This window comes from Nerophis lumbriciformis, linkage group LG04 (genome assembly GCF_033978685.3).
Source record: "Nerophis lumbriciformis linkage group LG04, RoL_Nlum_v2.1, whole genome shotgun sequence".
Lineage (NCBI taxonomy): Eukaryota > Metazoa > Chordata > Actinopteri > Syngnathiformes > Syngnathidae > Nerophis > Nerophis lumbriciformis.
Window position 1 is genome coordinate 45,144,776 of NC_084551.2, and position 21,053 is coordinate 45,165,828.

Consider the following 21,053-nt stretch of genomic DNA (forward strand, 5'->3'; position numbering starts at 1 on the left):
AGGGGTCACTCCGCGCGCTCCGCCCGCGCAGCTTACCTGCCCGCCACCCCTGTTGCCGGGGGCGCGTAACAGGGGTCACTCCGCGCGCAGTGCGCTCACGAAAGGGGTGGGGCTCACCCTGGTTGATATAGACAGCAGCTAGGACGGTGGCCATGGACGTCGGAACCCGCTAAGGAGTGTGTAACAACCCACCTGCCGAATCAACTAGCCCTGAAAATGGATGGCGCTGGAGCGTTGGGCCCATACCCGGCCGTCGCCGGCAGCGAGACGCGCTTGGAGGTGCGCTCAGCGCGGCTCCCATATGATTGCGCACTGGTGTGCGTCTGGGTCGTGACAGCGTGGCACGCGAATGTCTGTGCTGCATTGGATCAGTCTCCTTTCTTTAACAGGCAAAAGCTTTATAACCTCACTAATGCCTTGCATCGTCTATATTAGATATATAACAACGGGCGGGTGCGGGCGGATGGCGGGCGGATGCGGTTCTGATCAAATGTTAGATCGGGTGGATTGCGGATGGTTGACGACTTTCTGATGCGGTTGCGGATGAAATAATTGCCTATCCGCGCATCTCTAATACACACACACACATATATACATGTATATATATATATATATATATATATATATATATACATTGATATATACAGTATATAATTTATATTTATTTATTTTGCCGTTTTTGTTTACATGTTAAAGGTGTTTTAATGAATATACATGCATGTTTAACACATAGATTCCTTTCTTTCATGAAGACAAGAATATAAGTTGGTGTATTACCTGATTCTGATGACTTGCATTGATTGGAATCAGACAGCAGTGATGATAACGGCCACGTTTTCAAATGGAGGAGAAAAAAAGTTCCTCCTTTCTGTCTAATACCACATGAAAGTGTTTGGTTTTTGGCATCTAATTTGTCCAGCTTCCATATTCGTTTTTCTACACTTTACAAGAAATACATTGGCGGCAAACTCCGTAGCTTGCTAGCTTGTTTGCGCTGGCTTTCGGAGACTCTTATTTTGAAAGCGCATGCGCGATGGAGCGGCACTTTTATTGTGAAGACAGGAACTGTGTAGTCAGTCTTTAGGCTTTTGACGAGATGTACGGTTGAAATAAAAAAGGGTCTTTTTTTCCTTCACAATTTTGATTGATTGATTGGATTTTATTTTATTTTATTAGTAGATTGCACAGTACAGTATATATTCCGTACAATTGACCACTAAATGGTAACACCCCAATAAGTTTTTCAACTTGTTTAAGTCGGGTCATGTGACCGCCTGGCTCTGTTTGATTGGTTCAACGTCACCAGTGACTGCATCTGATTGGTGGAACGGAGTGAACGTCACCAGTGACTGTATTTGTTGAAACGCAGGCACTATGACAGACCAAAACAAACAAAGCGTGCATTAACAGATCGATAAAAATTAGTAGCGAGTAGCGAGCTGAATGTAGATAAAAGTAGCGGAGTAAAAGTAGCGTTTCTTCTCTATAAATATACTCAAGTAAAAGTAAAAGTATGTTGCATTAAAACTACTCTTAGAAGTACAATTTATCCCAAAAGTTACTCAAGTAGTTGTAACGGAGTAAATGTAGCGCGTTACTACCCACCTCTGTCCATAACTACATGCATTGTGCTCAAACAACCACCAGGTAGCGTCTGTGAGTAGATAATACTGTATCATCGCTAGGGATGATGTTTGATAAGAAATTATTGAGTTCGAGCCCATTATCGAATCCTCTTATCGAACCGATTCCTTATCGATTCTCTTACCGAATCCAGATAGGTTGTTGTATATGGAAAAAACCCCACAATATTTGGTTTAACAAAATCTCACTTTTATTTTTTAAGAAAAAAAATAAAAATAAAAAATAAATAAATATTGACTGTTGCTACCCCCTTAAAAAAAAAAAAAAAAATATATATATATATATATATATTGACTGTTGTTAACCAAAGTCTATTAAGTGGGATTTTTCAGAAAAACAAATATATACAGTAACACAAAAACAACCTGTCTTTGTGATCACTATAGGTGTATAAATAATAATATAGTGTTAAATAAAATCAGTCCCTTGGGCACGAAACTGAAAATAATACAGCTCTCCAAAAAGTGCACTTCTGCTGCTATTGGAACATCCTTCTAGGGTCCATCAGTGTGGCCTCCTCCAGGAATGACTGCACGTCCTTGTCCTGGAGGGAAAATGAGGGACAGACACAGCATAGAATTAGTCTTTAGCATTAGTATGTGGAATTAAATGATGGAATGGATTAAGTAATGAAGTTAAACATTGTACTGATATGATCCACTTTAAGAGGTTGTTCAAATTAATAGTGCTTACAAAGTACAAAGAAGAATTATGAGAAATACTTTCAACCTTATTGAAAATAAGATATTCTTCATCTCAGTATATTAATAATGACTGAATTAATTAATTACATATTACGAAACTTGTATATACTAAATCACAGATGTTATTTTATTATAAAAAGGTCAGTAAATGATGTATGTATTTGTAAAATCTCTGAAGTGGGAAAGGGGTAGCATTAAATAAGCTTTACTTCTTCCTACTCCTTTTTGGACATGATGTAAAGTGAAATGATCTGAAACTGTGATGTGTTATGCTGTAAGTGTGTTCATGTACGAAATAAACTAAAGAAAAAAATAAAGCACTAGTTTATTAGACAGACCTGCAAACTCTGTAGTGGTGTAGGCTACAAGATAATGTTAACGTTATCAGACACATACAAAAAGGCTAACGTTAACGTTATCAGACACATACAAAAAGGCTAACGTTAACGTTACCGTTAGCCACTGACTATGCTTAGGTAACGTTAGTCTAGCTAACATTACTGCAGTCCTCGTTGACATACGAGGTAACGTTATTTTAGCCTAAAGGCTACGAGTGAGCAGATATGGAAATTAACCGGCAACAGTTAACGTTAGTTACTCAGCAACACTATCACTAGAATTGGCGCTGCAAGTTGAAGCAGAGGAAGAGGGGTTTGCTACGTCATCTCTGTCGCTGCTTCTCCACGACACCTTTCTCTAACCTTCAGGTTATGTACGGCCTGAGCATGTTTCATCATGCTTGTTCTACTTCCCCTCCTTACATGAGAGCAAAGCCTGGCAATAATTGCAGATAGCCGTTTCCTCGTCGTATTTTTTTGTAAAATGAAGCCATGCCTTGAGGCGTTTTTTCCGGTCCATTGTTGTTGCTGCTTCTGTATCTGCCGCCTAATAACTGAGCTACGTCATTTCCTGGGACGTGTCACAGGGCATTTCCTGTGGGACGGGATTCGTTCCCAGGGATTTGAATAAAGAACCAACTCTTTTTCATTACTATAGTGGCCTCGATAACGGGAACCGGTTCTCAAAAAGGGATCCGATTATTTTTCCCCTCCCTCAGGGGGTGAACTCGACAGGGTGGTTGCTGGTTGTTCCATCTCCATCGTTGGGGTCCCTGCGGGTGGGGTGGGTGGTTCCCGTGGCCCCGTGCTGGGCGGTCCTGCGGCGGTCGACTTGGGTGGGGTGGCCGGGGGCGGGCCGCGCCGTTCTCTAGGGGGGTGGGGGGGTGGTCTCGCGGCGGCCCGGTTGCTGGTGGGGCGGGGGCGGTCTTCCCGTCCGGTTGCGGGGGGTTCTCTGACCCCCCCGGGCGGGGCGTCCCGCCTTTCTGCCAGTGGGGTGTGGTCTCTCGCTGGCTTGAGGTCTGGCTGTCCCCTGCTTCTCTCGTGCCTTGTCCTCTGTCGGGTGCGTCTGTCTGCGGCCTGCTGCTGGCTCTTACGAGCGGCATGGAGGGCCTGGCTCTGGGGTTCCTGTCGCTGGCTGGCTTGGCTGCGTGGGGCCGGTGGTCCCTGGTTCCCTGGGCACCACACTTGCTGTTTGTGAGTTGGGCTCTCTGGGTGGCTGGAGCCGTACTCTGGCTCCCACACACACTGGGAGTCAAATATATTGTACATACAAATACACATATACTCACATACATACTGTTATTCATACATACATACATACATACATACATAGATACCTACGCTCCCACATACATACACAAATACAGTACATACCTACTTACTCAAAGTTCATACATCCACACGCACATTCACTGTACAAACATACACATACACATACTGTACATATACATTCACTGTACAAACATACATATACACATGCTGTACATATACATTCACTGTACAAACATACATATACACATACTGTACATATACATTCACTGTACAAACATACATATACACATTCTGTACATATACATTCACTGTACAAACACATATACACATTCTGTACATATACAAGTACATATGCATACAAACACTCATGCACATAATCACGTTTCATCAAACATATATTAACGTTGTTGCTCTAGGGGAAACTGGGCAACACATGGCACACTGACAAAGCTTAACCTATTGGTACTATAACAATCTACAAGGTTAATGTAGGTTGCTTCTCTTTCTCCCCCTCCATTTTTCTGCATTCTTTCGTATCTCAAGTTATCATTACGTATATGTATTGTTGCATTTAAACAACTGTATTGTTGATAATAGAGGTAAATTGTTGGTATTGTTCATTATTAATAGCGCTATTTCTATTGGTATTTGTATTGCTCCATTTGTAGTGTAATAATGCTCATTGTCATTTCTGTATTATTATTTATTTTGCTAATTATTTCTTTGCTATCAATTTTACCATCATATTTGTACATGTCGTATTTGCTGATGTTGCTCTATTGTTGTTGTTGGTGTTGTTATTGTTGTGTTTTCTGTTGTTGTTTTTGTCTCTCTTTCTAATCCCCCTCTTGTCCCCACAATTCCCCCCTCTGTCTTCCTTTTTTTCTCTTTCTATCCCCTCCTGCTCCGGCCCGGCTGCATCAAATGATAATATAAATACATTTAATAAAGTCAAATACAAATAAGGCATCAAGAGAAGTATCCTACACTTCTCTTTTGTAAAGTAAATCTGAACAGCCGATATGGGCATCTACAGCAACTATATGATTTGCCTGAGAAGCTGGACAGGACACACACACAAAAAAAAAAAAAGGGATTGGAGTCCATGGAATCGGTTCTTTTCTTATCAAACAACCGGGAAACCCGGTTTCGGAAATCATCCCTAAACATCGCTTTCTCTTTCGGATTTATCAGGTCTTCAAATTGAGGAAACGCCATCCTTCACGCGTTCTTCACTCACGCTTTAAGTGAGGGACGAGGCAAAAACTAATCTAGACTTACTGTACTGTATGTCATGTAATCAATGTATGGGATATTGTTATCTGTGTCAATGCACTATTATTCCATTTGGAAGTAATGAGAAGTAGAAATTATCTGCTCCAGTGTCAAGCTGTGGTCATCATAACATGTGTGTTAGGTCACATTTAAGCTTTTTTGACTGGCATACTACTGTAGTACAAAAAGCAACCTGGCCTTTTACCACAAGACCAGAATCCATCAGTGGCTTAAATCAAGGGTGTCCAAACTTTTTCCACTAAGTGCCGCACTCTGAAACATCAAAGCTTGCAGGGGCCATTTTGATATTTTTCATTTTAAAAAACAATGCTAATACATATATAGAATGGAATGGACTTATGCTGTATTTAAGTTGAAGTGGAGTGGTAATTTGAATTTTGATGACACCTAGTGGCCACAATACATACAATACAATACATTTAAGCTCATAAGTTGAATGATGCAGACACGATTGTTACTGGATACTCTCTAATACACTTATTTGTACTTAATATTTAACCTTATTCAACAACAGAAAAAAAAAATCATGTAAAAAACGACAACAACTAAAAAGTCAGATATATCAATATTTTGAATAAAGGGTGTTTTAATAAACAATTAAGTCAGTTATGGTACAGTGTGTTCATATGAGATGTGATAAGAAGCAGTGTTACTATGCCCTCTACTGTTCAGAGTTGGAAGAACAAGCTAAACAGACTGTCCCATCATAAAGTGAGCAAACGCCCAATCTAAAATAACAAATAAACAAACAGGATGCCAAATCTTTATGAGGCGGTCTAAATGAAATATATGGTGGACCGCCACAAATAAATTCACCGGGAAGTTGAATAATACAACTACTCATTATGTAAGAGGAAACTGGTTGACACTGACTGCAAATGAGTGCTGATGTCTGGCGGGATGGTGACATGTAAGGTACATGTCAGCCGGTCTATTTTCATTGGGAATATCTCAGGGTAGCATCTGTCTCGTGCTGCCATTTGCAATTTTCACCAGTGTTAATGTGCTACAATATCACATGAGCGGTTGTATTGCATCATGGGATTGAACCATTGGTAACTGAGGTTGAATGCATAGTCGTCATCAGTTTTTAAGAAATAGTGATAGTGTCTGCAGTAGGGCTGGACAATTAATTGAATTTTAATCACAATTTCGATTTTATCTTCTCAGGATCATAAAAATATTACAATCAGGAAAAAAAAACACCATTAATGGGCCGCGCAACGTGCATGCAAATTCTTGAGCTTGTAACGGTGAAATGGATGAGTTAGCGAACAAGTGGAAATAAAGAGCACGTCTACTAGAAGTTTGGGACAAGTATGCCTCATCAATAATCACTAAACTCAACAAAAAAACGTAAGATATTTGATTTCCGCGTTCACCTAACCACGGACGGAGTCACATAATTGGCCAATAAAACGGAATCCCCTGACTAAAGCAAAATAATAAATGTAAGTGAAATATTGTCATTGTGAGAAGAAGGAACAATTGTGTGGGAAAATAATGTGTCCGGTAGCGCTCATTTACCTCCAACACACTCAATCGTCACGTCCTCAACTAAATAATCAATGTCAAGACGATCACTTGAAACAGCGACTAAACTACGAAACCAAAGCTGACAAGAACAATCCATACACCCACAACACATCTCATCTGCTTGTGTTGTTGTGAACGACATCATGGATGTAAGATCAACGTACAAACAGGACAGCAATCGCAACTTGAGAGGCTCCATCTTTTTTTTAAACAGCCTCAAGTTGTCTCTACACGTCAAGCTCATGAACAGCAGCACGCTGCCCCTTCACAATAACAGCGCTGTGCGCAACAGCTGGTCTGATTGCACAAACAAAATAAAGTTTTTATTTTTTTTATTTTTCCTTGCCCAAGCCTAATATACTTTTAAGCCCTTATTGATACTGTACATTACACAATTATTATGCTTTGTCTTAAAATACTGGTCGATATTGTCCATATTGTTGTCACGGCACGGTCTCGAACCCACAATTCTCCTGCAGCAAAATCCACCAACACTCAGGCTGGCAGTATGCCAGGACATGGGCCGGGCGCTTCACGCCCACGCAACGTCGCTGCTGCTGCAGACTATCGGCTATCTGCGCACCTGGCAATAATCAGGGAGACAGCATAAAGACCAGTCGACCCTTGGAACCTACGCCGGAGCGTCGTTAACTCTTTGCAGTAAGCATTTACGTCTTTGGCTTCCCTCCTGTTGTCCTCGCATCCGTTCTCCTCGTCCTCCTTGTCCCCTCGTCTCATGTTCCATGTTTCTCCCGCAGTACCCTTCTTGTCCCGTGTGCTCAAGCTCTGAGCCTCGACCTCTCTCCAGACTTTGGACTGCCTCCCTTGATCCTCGACCCTCGTTTGGACACGGACCTTGTCGCTTCTCTCCTGCCCTCGACAACCTGCCTGTTTACGGACATCCTTTTTGCCTCGCCCTCTTGGACTGCTGTAGTATTCATCCATCACGCACTTACAACATCCTCTGGTATTATTCACATGGTTAAAATCACACATAGTCCTGCAACAAACACATAGAGTAGCATACACCTACCACACACTCATCAAAGGTTACAATAAACCCGGTAAACTGAGCTTCTTCGTGGTGTCATTTCCTTCCACCCCTTACGTACATAACAGTACGTTCGGGCCAAACATGTCGGAACCAGACGACACCGGCAGACCTGGTCTTGCTCCCCAGGAATCCGGACCTTGATGTCATGTGTGCTGTCCTGAGAACGCACCAGACTCGCTTCGACGGATTGGAAGACAACTTGGAGAAGGCGTTCGCCAAGCTGTATAGCAAGCTGGACAACCTTGGCCCCAGACCAGCGCACGATCAGGTGACAAGTCAAAATGCCACGCCTACCTCTGTACCTAGAAGCGTTACCCTTGACCGGGAGCCAAAGATCGCTAGTCCTAGACCATTTGAGGGCGATTTTGAACTTTGTAGAGGGTTTTTGGTGCAGTGTGAATGTATTTTTAGCACCAACCCTCGCGTTACACTTCTGATGGAGCTAAGATTGCATTTGTCTTTTCGCTTCTTGCCGGACCTGCCCTCAGGTGGGCTACAGCAGCCTTGGACAAGTCACTGGGTATGGGCACGGACTACACTGCTTTCCGTTCCGAGTCCCTGGCAGTGTTTGACCACCCCAAGGATGGGGGGGATGCCGCGGGATGCCTGTACACCATCCAGCAGGGATCCCGCTTTGTGGCGGCGTACACCCTCGAGTTCCGGACAATTGCGGCAGACAGCGGCTGGAACGACAGGGCTGTCCAGAGGGCGTTTCTTTGGGGACTCTCAAAGGAGATCAAGGACGGCTTGTTGAGGGACAGACCAACCTCTTGTAGAGCCCTCATCAATTTGGCTCTTCAGTACGACCAGAGACTTTTGGAGCGAGCGACTGAAAGAGCCTGTGAAGCCACTAGGAGACCTTCCGCAACGCCAGCTCACCCCGCTTTTCAGACCTTCGGAGAACAATCTTCTCCATTACCGGGAATGAGGACAGCGCCCGAGCCCATAAAAGTGGGAAGAACCTGTCTGGGGACGAGGGAGAGAAGACTGAGGCAGGGTCTCTGCCTCTACTGTGTGTGGGACACATTATCCGCAACTGCCCCTCTCAACCAAAAAACTAGGCTCACCAGCAAGGGGGATCCTGGTGAGCCACACGACACTTCCCCAAGAACAAGGGAACCCGGGCATCCTGTTTGACATGGAACAAAAGGAAGGTGGCAGTAGAGGCTTATCTGGCTGACGATAGTCTGATGGACTATGGGTACGCCCAACAGAACAGAATTCCCTTGGTGTCTTTGGACAAAGACCTTCCAGCTCAAGCCCTGGATGGATGTCCGTTGGGCCCCATCAGACATCGCACGGAGCCCCTGCTACTCACCTTATCAGATAACCATCTTGAGACGATTCGCTTCTGGGTACTGGAAGCCCCCGTTTCCTCTGTGGTTCTGGGAAGAGCATGGCTGAAACAGCACGACCCACATGTCTCCTGGACCTCCGGAAAAATCATGGCGTGGCGCACCCTTTGCCATGCTAATTCTTAAAAGCAGCTTCAGCTCCCAGCAGGGCCTCCAAACCAGCAAACACCAGGCTGATCTGGCATCTATTCCAGAGTGCTACCACGACCTTGCTGAGGTTTTCAGTAAGGAACGTGCCCAATCCCTTCCACCTCATAGACCGTACGACTGCGCCATCAAGCTGCTTCCTGATGCCTCCCTGCCTTGCAGCCACCTGTACAACCTGTCTCTTCCCGAGAGGGAGGCCATGAAGGAATACATCATGGAGTCGCTGGCATCTGGAATCATCACCCCGTCTAGATCTCCTGTGGCGGCAGGATTTTTCTTCGTAACCAAGAAGGATGGGTCATTGAGACCATTTATTGATTACCGACATCTCAATGACATCACTATCAAGAACAAATACCTGCTACCCCTGCTTAACGCCTCTTTTGAGCCCCTGGCCCCCGCTACCATTTTCACCAAGCTGGACCGCCGCCACGCTTATTCCCTGGTCCGGATCAAAAATGGTGATGAGAGGAAAACGTCCTTCAATACTCACCTAGGGCACTACGAGTATAAGATCATGCCCTTCGGCCTGACCAACGCTCCTGCTGTTTTCCAGACTTTGGTCAACGACATCCTCCGCGACATGCTGGACCAGTTTGTCGTGGTCTACCTGGATGACATCCTCATCTTTTCACACAACCCATAGCAGCACCAGCAGCATGTTTGTCTCGTTCTTCAACGGCTTCTGTAGAACCGACTGTTTTTCAAGGCGGAGAAATGTTGTTTCCACGCTTCATCGGTGGACTTTCTGGGATTCATCGTGGAGAGGGGCCATGTCAGGGCCAATCCCGAGAAGGTCAAGGCTGTGGTAGACTGGCCACAACCCGCGTCCCGGACGGAACTCAGGAGATTCTTGGGATTCGCGGGGTTCTACAGAAGATTAATTCGTAACTTCAATCGGATCGCCGCACCCCTCAACGCTCTCACCTCGTCCAAAGTGAACTTTGTGTGGTCCCTCGAGACCGACAGAGCCTTTATAGGACTCAAGACCAGTTTCGTCTCTGCGCCCGTCCTCGTCCACCCTGACTGGGACTGTCCTTTTTTGGTCGAGGTGGACGCTTCGGATTCGGGGATAGGTGCCATCCTCTCTCAGCGTTCTAGAATTCATAATCTGCTTCACCCTTGTGCATTTTTCTCCAGGCGACTCTCTCCAGTTGAATTGAACTACGATGCTGGTAACAAAGAGCTGTTAGCTGTCCACGAGGCGTTATTGAAATGGAGACACTGGTTAGAAGGAGCAAAGAACCAGTTCCAGATCCTGACGGATCACAGCAACCTTCTCGCCATCCGGTCTGCTCGGAAGATCAACAACCGACAGGCAAGATTGCAGCAATTTTTTGTCTCGTTTCGACTACGTACTATCCTACATACCTGGATCCAAGAATCAGAAGGCGGACGCACTTTCTAGAGTGCACATGGCTGAGAACACTTGCCCTTCTATCCCCAAAACCATCCTTCCTCCGACTCGTATTGTGGGGATGGTATCCTGGAAAGTGAAGGATTTAGTAAAGAGCGCCCTTCATTCTCGTCCAGTACCTGGGGGCAGACCGCCTGGCAAGTTGTCCGTTCACTGCGAACTTCGATCCCGGGTCCTGGGTTGGGCGCATTCCAGCCTGTTTTCCTGCCAACCGAGGTTCCAACAAACTCTGTCCTTCGTTCGAAGACGATTTTGGTGGCCGTCCATGGCAGCCGACACACGATAGTTCATCGCTGCTTGTACCGCTTTTGTTCGCAGTAAGCCATCGCACCGACTTCCGGCTGGCCTACTACGCCCATTGCCGATTCTTGTTCATCCGTGGTCGCATATTGCATTGGACTTCGTTATGGGGTTTCCAGTCTCACGAGGTAACAACCCCACACTTACCATTGTCGACGGATTCGCCAAGGCAGCCCACTCCGTACTGCTCCGCAAGCTGCCTTCCTCCTTCGAGACGGTGGACCTCCTCACCTTGCACGTTGTCAAACAACACGGGATTCCTATGGACATTGTGTCTGACCAAGGGCCCCAGTTTATCTCTAAAGTATGGAGAGCGTTCTGCAAAAGGGGATCGAGGCCTCGGTCAGCCTCATGTCCGGATATCACCCCCAAAGCAACGGGCATGCCGAGAGGGTCAACCAGAGCCTAGAGACCTGCGTTGCACAATGCCAGCCCACTTCCTGGAGCAAGTTTATCCCTTGAGTGGAGTACTCCTACAATGCCATGAAGAGACCCGCCACCAGTATGTCCCCCTTCAAATGTTATTTGGGCTATCAACCACCCATGTTTCCACAGCAGGAACTAGAAATCGCGGTACCCTCAACTAGGGCCCACATCAGGAGGTGTCAGAGGGTTTGGAGAGCCGCCCGTACGGCACTGGTGAGGGCATCAGAAAGAATGTGCCGCAGCACCAACAAGCATCGCATCCCGGCCCCTTCTTATCAGCCGGGACAACTGGTGATGTTGCTCGCCAAGGACCTTAGCCTCCAGGTGCCATCCAAGATGTTAGCCCCCCGTTTTGTTGGTCCCTATCCCATCATTTCTATAATCAACCCTGCATCTGTTAAATTGGCTCTCCCACCCTTGGTCAAGCAACATCCTGTGGTCCACGTCTCCCAAATAAAACCGGTAGAGGAGAGCGCTCTGTCCCTTTCTACCCCTACCCCGCCCCCTCCTAGGTTCCTGGAAGACCCAGTTTAGACGGTAAAGGAGATCTTCAGGGTCCGTCGACAGGGAAGGGGGCTTGTGTACCTGGTCGACTGGGAGGGATACGAACCGTAGGACAGATCTTGGGTGCCGGCCTCCTACCTTGCCGACCCCTCTCTTCTTGAGGACTTTTACCGCGCCAACCCGGGGGCTCTCAGACGCTCGTCGGGTGCCTCGCCTAAGGAGGGGGGTACTGTCACGGTGCGGTCTTGAACCCACAATTCTCCTGCAGCAAGATCCACCAACACTCAGCTTGGCAGTATACCAGGACACGCCCAAGCACGCGCCGGGCGCTTCACGCCCACTCAACGTCGCAGTTGCAGACTATCGGCTATCTGCGCACCTGGCAATAATCAGGGAGACAGCATAAAGACCAGTCGACCCTTGGAACCTACGCCGGAACATTGTTAACTCTTTGCAGTAAGCATTTACGTCTCTGGCTTCCCTCCTGTTGTCCTCGCATTCGTTCTTCTCGTCCTCCTTGTCCCCTCGTCTCATGTTCCTTGTTTCTCCCGCAGTACCCGTCTTGTCCCGTGTGCTCAAGCTCTGTGCCTCAACCTTCCTCCGGACTTTGGACTGCCTCCCTCGATCCTCGACCCTCGTTTGGACACGGACCTTGTCGCTTCTCTCCTGTCCTCGACCACCTGCCTGTTCACGGACATCCTTTTTGCCTCGCCCTCTTGGACTGCTGAAGGATTCATCTATCATGCACTTACAACATCGTCTGGTATTATTCACATGGTTAAAATCACACATAGTCCTGCAACAAACACATAGAGTAGCATACACAATTGCACCAATAAATGAAAGTCATTTTGCATTTAATTAATGAACATTTTATTAAATTTTAAATATGATACAAAAAGAACACACTTTACTGTGGTAAAATAAGTGTAAAAGGTAAAAAACGCAAGTAGACAACATTCTAATGGGAAAACTGCATTTAATTTTTTCATATTGCTATTGTTATTTTTATTTATTGTTGTTAATATTATTATTATCTTTTTTGTTATATTTATTACTATTTTGAGTTGTTCTATTACATTTTATTTAAATTTAAGTTTTGGGTCTCAGTCTCCCTTGAGTACCCCTCAAGCATTCAGATATTTGTCTGGTTACAAGCTAAACTTGGGTAAAAGTAAAATAGTTCTGATAAATTTTGCTGCTAAGAAATATAATCTGCACATTCTCCCCTTTAAAAGTGCCTCGCAAAGTGACACATACTTGGGTGTCCAGACCACATACATTTGCAGAACTTCAAAAAGGCAACTTTGTTCTACTGCTGTCCAGAATCCAGGAAAATTTTGATCGCTAGTTCCTACTTAAATTATCTACGGTGGCTCGTGTCAACTCTGTTAAAATTAAAATACTTTTGCGATTTTATTATCTGTTCTAGCTGATACCACTTTTTCTCCCTCTGTCTCTCTTTCGTAAATGAAATAGCCAGATTCTGGATTTCATTTTGAATACAAAGACTCACAGGTTACGTAAACAAGATTTGCAAAGACCCAAATTGTTGGGAGAGTTATCACTACCTAACTTTAGATTTTATTACTGCACCACCAACATCACAGTTCTTAATTTTTGGCTGCAATATGAAGCATTTAATCCCTCTCCATTATGGCAAACTCAACTAAACCAGTTTCTCTTAAGTTTTGGTTCACTCTCTTATTCACTCATCTACCTTCTCTTATACGATAAACTCAATTGTAAAGACCTTATTCAGGATTTGGGTTTAGTTTAAGCGCCAATTTGGTCGACTGACTATTTCTAGTCTTGCACAGCTGTCCATGCTTTCCCTCCCTCTCTTGTCGATAGTGCCTTTTTAAGATGGTCAAGTCACTTTGGGAGGGTGACTTAGGAGTGACTCTTTCTGAGGAGAGCTGGAAAGAGATTCTAAGTAGAGTTCATTTCAAGATTCAAGATTCAAGTTGCTTTATTATTGTCCATTCTTTAACATGTACAAGACACATAAGAACTGAAATTTCATTTTCGGCACAGTCCCACTAAGAGCAGACATACGTTACAGGGAGACAAGACGGGACCGCCAACGTATCAGCCACTTATGGCGCTCCTTAAAAAAGGTGGGAAAAAGTTGATATTGGGAAAGGGGGGAAGAGTAAAAAATATCAGTCTAAGGCTGAGGGGTCCAGACTGAGTCCAAGGGAAAAAACCTCTTTCAGTTCAAAAGTATTATATTTGTTCTAACAGCCTTATTCAATGCAAGCTAATCCATCGCACTTGTTATACCAAAGTCCGACTGGCTAAGATGTATAGTATGACGCAATATCGGTATTATGTAATTGGTGCCAACAGTGTCTAGCTAACTTAGTACATTTGTTTTGGCTTTGTCCATCCCTGTGCAGTTATTGGACTGACATTTTTAATACAAAACCCAAAACCAGTGAAGTTGGCACATTGTGTAATTTTGTAAATAAAAACAGAATACAATGATTTGCAAATCCTTTTCAACCTATATTCAGTTGAATACACTGCAAAGACAATATACTTAATGTTCAAACTGGTAAACTTTGTTATTTTTTGCAAATATAACAACTTAAGCTGTACATCAAGCAAGAATGGGAAATAGGCCGTAAGACTCTTGAACGCATCATAATTAAATAAAATTATCCCCTCAACTCCCCCCAAAAAGGATTAACTCGCTGGAATAAAAAAAACAATATAACATACATCCATAAACGTGGACGCATGTGAAAAACTGCAATATATTTATCTGTACAGTAATCTATTTATTTATTTATATATATTTATATATATTTATTTATTTTATATACGTATATATTATTTATATATATTTATTTATTTATATATGCACCTTATTGCTTTTTTATCCTGCACTACCATGAGTTTATGTAACAAAATGTCGTTCTTATCTGTGCTGTAAAGTTCACATTTGAATGACAATAAAAAAGGAAGTCTAAGTCTAAGTCTAAATAATTCCACCTGAAAAGCTTCAAAAATTGTTCATTCAAAAACTTTTACTGAGTGTTGTTAAAAGGAAAGGCCATGTAACACATGTAACACAGTGGTAAAAATGCCCCTGTGCCAACTTTTTTGCAATGTGTTGCTGATATTAAATTCTAAGTTAATGATTATTTACAACAACAAAAATATTGTTTCTCAGTTCTAACATTTAATTAGGGCTGCAGCTAACGATTATTTGTCTATCGATTAATCTATAGATTATTTTTTCGATTAATCGGTTAATCTATAGATTATTTTTTTCGATTAATCTATAGATTATTTTTCCTTTTACCGATTATTTTTTTAATTTAAAATGAAGAGGAAAAAATAAATGTAGGCCAGTTTTTTCAAAAGGCATGGCTTTTATTTACAAAAAAAAAGGTATGGCCACTCAGTCAACATTGACAACAACATGACAAAATATTCTGTAACAATGTAAACATTTAAAACTTTTAACATTTAACAAAATTAAAAGTAGCTTATTTGCTTTTTAATGTGCAAATATAAAAGTAAACATCCAGTGCAAATCTTAATATTCTGCAATAGTATAAGCATTTCAAAATTAAAAGTATTGCTTATTTTGCTTTAAAATGTGCAAAAATAAAGATAAACATCCAATACAAAAAAGCAGAGGTGTGGACTCGAGTCACATGACTTGGACTCGAGTCAGACTCGAGTCATGAATTTGATGACTTTAGACTCGACTTGACAAAATGTAAAAAGACTTGCAACTCGACTTAGACTTTAACATCAATGACTTGTGACTTCACTTGGACTTGAGCCTTTTGAATTGACATGACTTGACATGACTTGCTACTTTCCCCAAAACCCAAAGATGAAAAAGTTATTCGGGAGCGCTCCGTATTTTTCATTGTGTACTTGTCTATCAGCGTTGCGTGTGTCAGCTGGTGTGCTCTAGAGCACACCAGCTGTTGTACTGAGCTCAGTACAACAGCCAATCAAATTAGATCTACTTTGTTTTCATCACACAGCATTCATCCAATCAAATTGCAGGACAACCAACGAAGAAGACATGTCCAAACCACACGCCAGTGAACAAAAAATGATACCTAAAATAATTTTGTTTGGGTATAAAAATTACGAGGTGGTCAACACAAAACGGTTTGCAGTATGCAACACATGCAGTTCGAAAATTACTGATGGAGAGGCAACAACTTCCAACTTCGTCCGGCATTTGAAGTTGCACAAAGAACGGTAAGTTTTGAATGTAACATAATGTTTATTGTCTAAGTAACGTGACTTTTATTTGCTGTGTAGTTAAATCAGTGAGGCTGTAAACTCACTGCTAACGTTATAACGTTATTGCAAACACGGGAATCTGTTGCAGTTCACTACCTTATTCGTACTTTTTGTTCAGTGATTTTTTTTAAGCAGGGTTACGTTAGTCAATATATCACACGTAACGTTAGACGGCGGTCAGCAGCACCGCGTATTTTAGCCACCTAAAAAAAGACAAAAATAGTAAAATAAAGGTAAAATAAATACTACGCCCCCATCGTGCACAAATGACTGACAGACTCTTGGCTAATTTGGTATTTTGCAAATGCAATGCAGCATAGGGCCCTGACATAAAAAGTACAACTTTTTTGTTATGTTCACGTATATGTCATGTTTTTTCAATGTTAACACTTTTGTACAAATAAGTACATTTGCACTTTATTTTTTAATGTGTTTGTTCTGTAAAGGAATGAGTTAATGTTTAAAATGACTGGTTAATAGTGCTATTATAAAGTGCAATGTCAGCACAATTTTCTTTCCTGCAATTTAAAATGCACTTGTTTTAATAAATAAATACAGCGTTTGAAAAGCATACACAATCTGTGTTAATATATTAGTCTGTGGTTAAAAGGACTTGAAAGGACTCGAAACTCAAAATGCAGGACTTAGGACTTGACTTGAGACTTTCCAGTCTTGACTTTGGACTTGACTCGGGGCTTGCTTGTCTTGACTCGGGACTTGACTCGGACTTGAGGGCAAAGACTTGAGACTTACTTGTGACTTGCAAAACAATGACTTGGTCCCACCTCTGCAAAAAAGTACAAAACGGAAATATTCTGTAACTGTAAACATTTCAACAAAAGTAAAAGTATTGCTTATTTGCTAAAATGTGCAAAAATAAAGCTAAACATCCAATACAAAAAAAGTGTACAGTGTAAACATTTCAACAAAAGTAAAAGTATTGCTTATTTTGCTTAATAACACAACAATGATAGTATGATTAAAGTGAAAGTTAATTGTTCGTTTGTACATAGTATATGTAACTGTTAATGTTGTAAAAGGTATTTGCACAACTAATTAACGTTAGCGTTTGTGACACGTCTTTGTGCCGTGGGGTTCTTTCAGGACCGACAGACTGAACGCCAGACGGCTTTGTCAGGTTTACAATCTTTTAATTTTACACAAAGTCTTTTCTCTTCCAACTCTTTTCTCTTTCTTTCCTCGCTTTTCGGCTCCTCTTCCTCGCTCGCTCATCGTCCCCTGTCTCTGTCTCTCCTCCTCTCTCGCTCCACGTCAGCTTCACTCTGGCTCCTTCCAGTCTCTCTTCCCCCTCTCTCTGCTGCTCCCCTTTTCTTCAGCGAGAGGAGATTGGATGATCGTGCCCAGGTGCGCGGATCGCGCACCTGGGCACGATTGCGGCGTCGCTCCCGGCGCGCCCCACCTCGCCGCTCGCTCGCCGGCCCCGCCTCTCCACAGCGTTAAAGAGGAGCGAGTCTTTGTAAACACTGAACAGGCACGCCAAACGCGCCTCTCAGAGCGAAACGGTGCTTTAGTTTATGAATTCACAACGCAGATACAAATGACACATTCATGTTTTTGTGTAATGATGACAACGTATACGCACGCGGACGATTGACTAGTTGATGGTGATGGCAAGAACGCTGTCGGTTTTCTTTTCAAATGTTCCTTCATAGCCGTTGTGCTGCTATGATAGGCCATTTCCGCTCGACACAGTGTGCATACAACATTATTAGGCCGTTTATTGAAATACTCCCACACTTTTGACGACTTTTGGCGTGCTTTTTCCCCTCGCTCGCATCGTCTGCTTTGCGCTCCGCCATGACAGTAGTGTGACGTAAATATACGACGCGCCGACGCACAAAAACGGCGTCGACGTATTTACGTAACCGATGACGTCGACGCGTCGTTTCAGCCTTACATTTAATATCTTGTCTTTGCAGTCTATTCAATTAAATATAGGTTGAAAATTATTTGCAAATCATTGTATTCTGTTTTTATTTACGATTTACACAACGTGCCAACTTCATTGGTTTTGGGTTTTGTACTTTGTCTTTGGTAAGTAGCGAAAAGATTGAACCGAATCCTCTCAGCGGACTATTTAAGGTAGCCCCTCTGTCATTTTCTCTCAGCAAATCCAAAAAGAACTTGGTAGCATTTACTACTTTGTTGGCTAGAAGACTCCTTGTGCTAAATTGGAAGGCTGCAGCGCCTCCTTGCCACACCCGCAGTAATTGAAATGTAGATAATTGATTAGCATTTTGTTGACTTTTGTGTATTGCTGCACTGTGTCTGTAGCTTCATGTCACTATTTGACTGATGGTTTTTGTATTTTGGGGAAAAATGGGGGGGGGGGGGGCATTCGATATCTATTGGATTGTATTTCTGGCAAATGTATATGTCAAAAATTCTATAAGCCGATTAAAAACAAAGTAAAGTTTTCAAATTAATAAATAATCGTGATTTCAATATCAATCAAAAATAATTGTGATTTTTATGTCTGCCATTATCATACCGGCCCTAGTTTGCCAGGCAGCGTGCATTGTAGTTGTCAGCCACCATGCACTTCAGGGTGAATAATAGATTTTTTGTATCAAAAGTACAGTGAGAGCGTGTACTGATCGATAGGTCTTTCATTATTCTCTCTGCAACAGAAACAGGAAATCCTCAGCCAGGTAAGTGCAACTTCCTCTTTTGTCTCGTGTCATGTTGGTGCATTTCAGTTCAACTAGTTTAGAAACACGTAGACCAGGGGTGTCAAACTCAAATTAGATCGGGGGCCACATGGAAAAAAATCTACTCCCAAATGGGCCGGACTGGTAAAATCCCGGCACGATAACTTCAAAATAAAGACAACTTCAGATTGTTTTCTTTGTTTAAAAATAGAACAAGCACATTCTGAAAATGTACAAATCATAATGTTGTGGGGTTTATTTACACTTACACGTTGCGTTTAATAGCATTCTACCTTTATTTGTCGTTATTTATGCTTTCTGAATAAATTATGTGTTAATGTTCATCAGTCAACTCATTGGTGTTAATTTTCAATCTATCAAGATAAAAAAATAATATAAAAATTAAATTACAGTATGTTATTTATGTAGTTTGCTCATTTTCCTCGACTGGTGCACTAACATCATGTGGTTTATTTTTGTTGTATATATGTAGCATAATCTACAAATATACAAATAATTGGTTTCGCGACATGGAAAAACTAGTGAGCATCATGGATGATGCCAGTCACCCTCTGCATACCGTTATCAGTAGCCAGAGGAGCCTGTTCAGTGCTAGACTGCTTCATCCCAAGTGCAGGACTAATAGACTAAAAAAACCGTTGTCCCACACGCCATTAGAGTGTACAACTCCTCTCTGGGGTGGGAGGGGGTTACTAGGATGACAGGGGATGCAAAACAATAACAGTGCAATACTTTTTCATAACATGGTCACTACTGCCTAGTATTCTTATTTTACTGTTATATTTTAATTCTCAATTGTTGCTTTTTATTTTTATTCTTATTGTAATATTTTTCTATTTTGTTTCCAATAATACCCCCATTATTTACTTTTTACTTTTTAAATTCGATCTCAATTCTGTACACTGCTGCTGGAATTGTACTTTTCCTGAGGGAACTCTCTGAAGGAATCAATAAAGTACTATCTATCTATCTATCTATCTATCTATCTATCTATCTATCTATCTATCTATCTAGTGGACACATTTAGAACAGCAGTTTCTTTCATTCCAAAATTACGGCTCATTTTTGTACTTAGCAAACTCATCCCGTGGGCCGGATAAAACCTGTTCACGGGCCTGATCTGGCCCACGGCCGTTTGACACCCCTGACGTAGACGCCACTATATACAGAAGCTTTTCAGCCTTTCATGCATTGTTAGCCAGGGGATAATTGCAGGAAAATTCCAAAGTGAAAGACTAGTATTACTCACAATTACACTTGATGTCAAAAGGTCAAGCCATCACATGTTTACCTCTAAAAAGCGAACAACACAGTCTTTCTTCCTTTAAAGCGCTAAAAGTGTTGTTTGTGTGCGCGTGGATGCAGGAGATTGACTATGAGGGCTTCAAGGTCTTCATGCAGACTTTCCTGGAGAGCCAACTGCCCGAAGACTTCTGTCAACACCTCTTCATGTCCTTCAGCAACAAGGAGCCCAAACCCAGCCCGTCGTCCTCAGACAAGCCCAGAGTTGCGGGTAAGTGCAGGGAATACTTTTTATACCCAACATCACACATTGTCACTCATGTTGGAGGTGCTTCCACTTCAAATACAATTGTATTCAAATTATTGTGAGGAGGGACTTAAAGTTGTTGGAGGACCACTGCACTAAAATTTAAATCATGTAAGGATTCTTAAACAAATGCCAGCTTATAGCGACCATCAGCCATGTTATTTTTCCAGCAGCCTATAAAAATGCGATGCAGTTTTTAGCCTAGCTTGTTTATGTTAGCATTATTTAGTGGCAACTGCTTTTAAGGTTTCCAACCAACCTTTAAAAAACCTACCGTATTTTTCGGACTATAAGTCGCAGTTTTTTTCATAGTTTGGCCGGGCTCCAGTGCGACTTATGTGTTTTTCTTTCTTTATTATGCATTTTCGGCAGGTGCGATTTATACTCCGAAAAATACGGTAATTGTCCCGTATTTTGAAACAAATGTCCACCTTCCGAATAAATCTGTCAATGGACACATTTTGTCCTGTATTTCTTTTGTCGTGAGACTAAAACATTGTCTGTAGAATATCAAATGAGTCCATCGAATGAACACGC

General features: G+C 42.6%; 1 protein-coding gene across 3 annotated transcripts in view; it reads left to right on the forward strand.

The window, feature by feature from the left end:
• Positions 1 to 21,053, forward strand: part of dgkb (diacylglycerol kinase, beta) — a 266,844-nt gene that overhangs the window by 80,846 nt on the left and 164,945 nt on the right. For all 3 annotated transcript variants that reach the window (XM_061956152.1, XM_061956165.1, XM_061956159.1), the window contains 2 exons: positions 18,926 to 18,946; positions 20,333 to 20,480. In XM_061956152.1, coding sequence (XP_061812136.1) covers positions 18,926 to 18,946; positions 20,333 to 20,480 — 169 coding nt within the window. The remainder of the gene's footprint in view (positions 1 to 18,925; positions 18,947 to 20,332; positions 20,481 to 21,053) is intronic.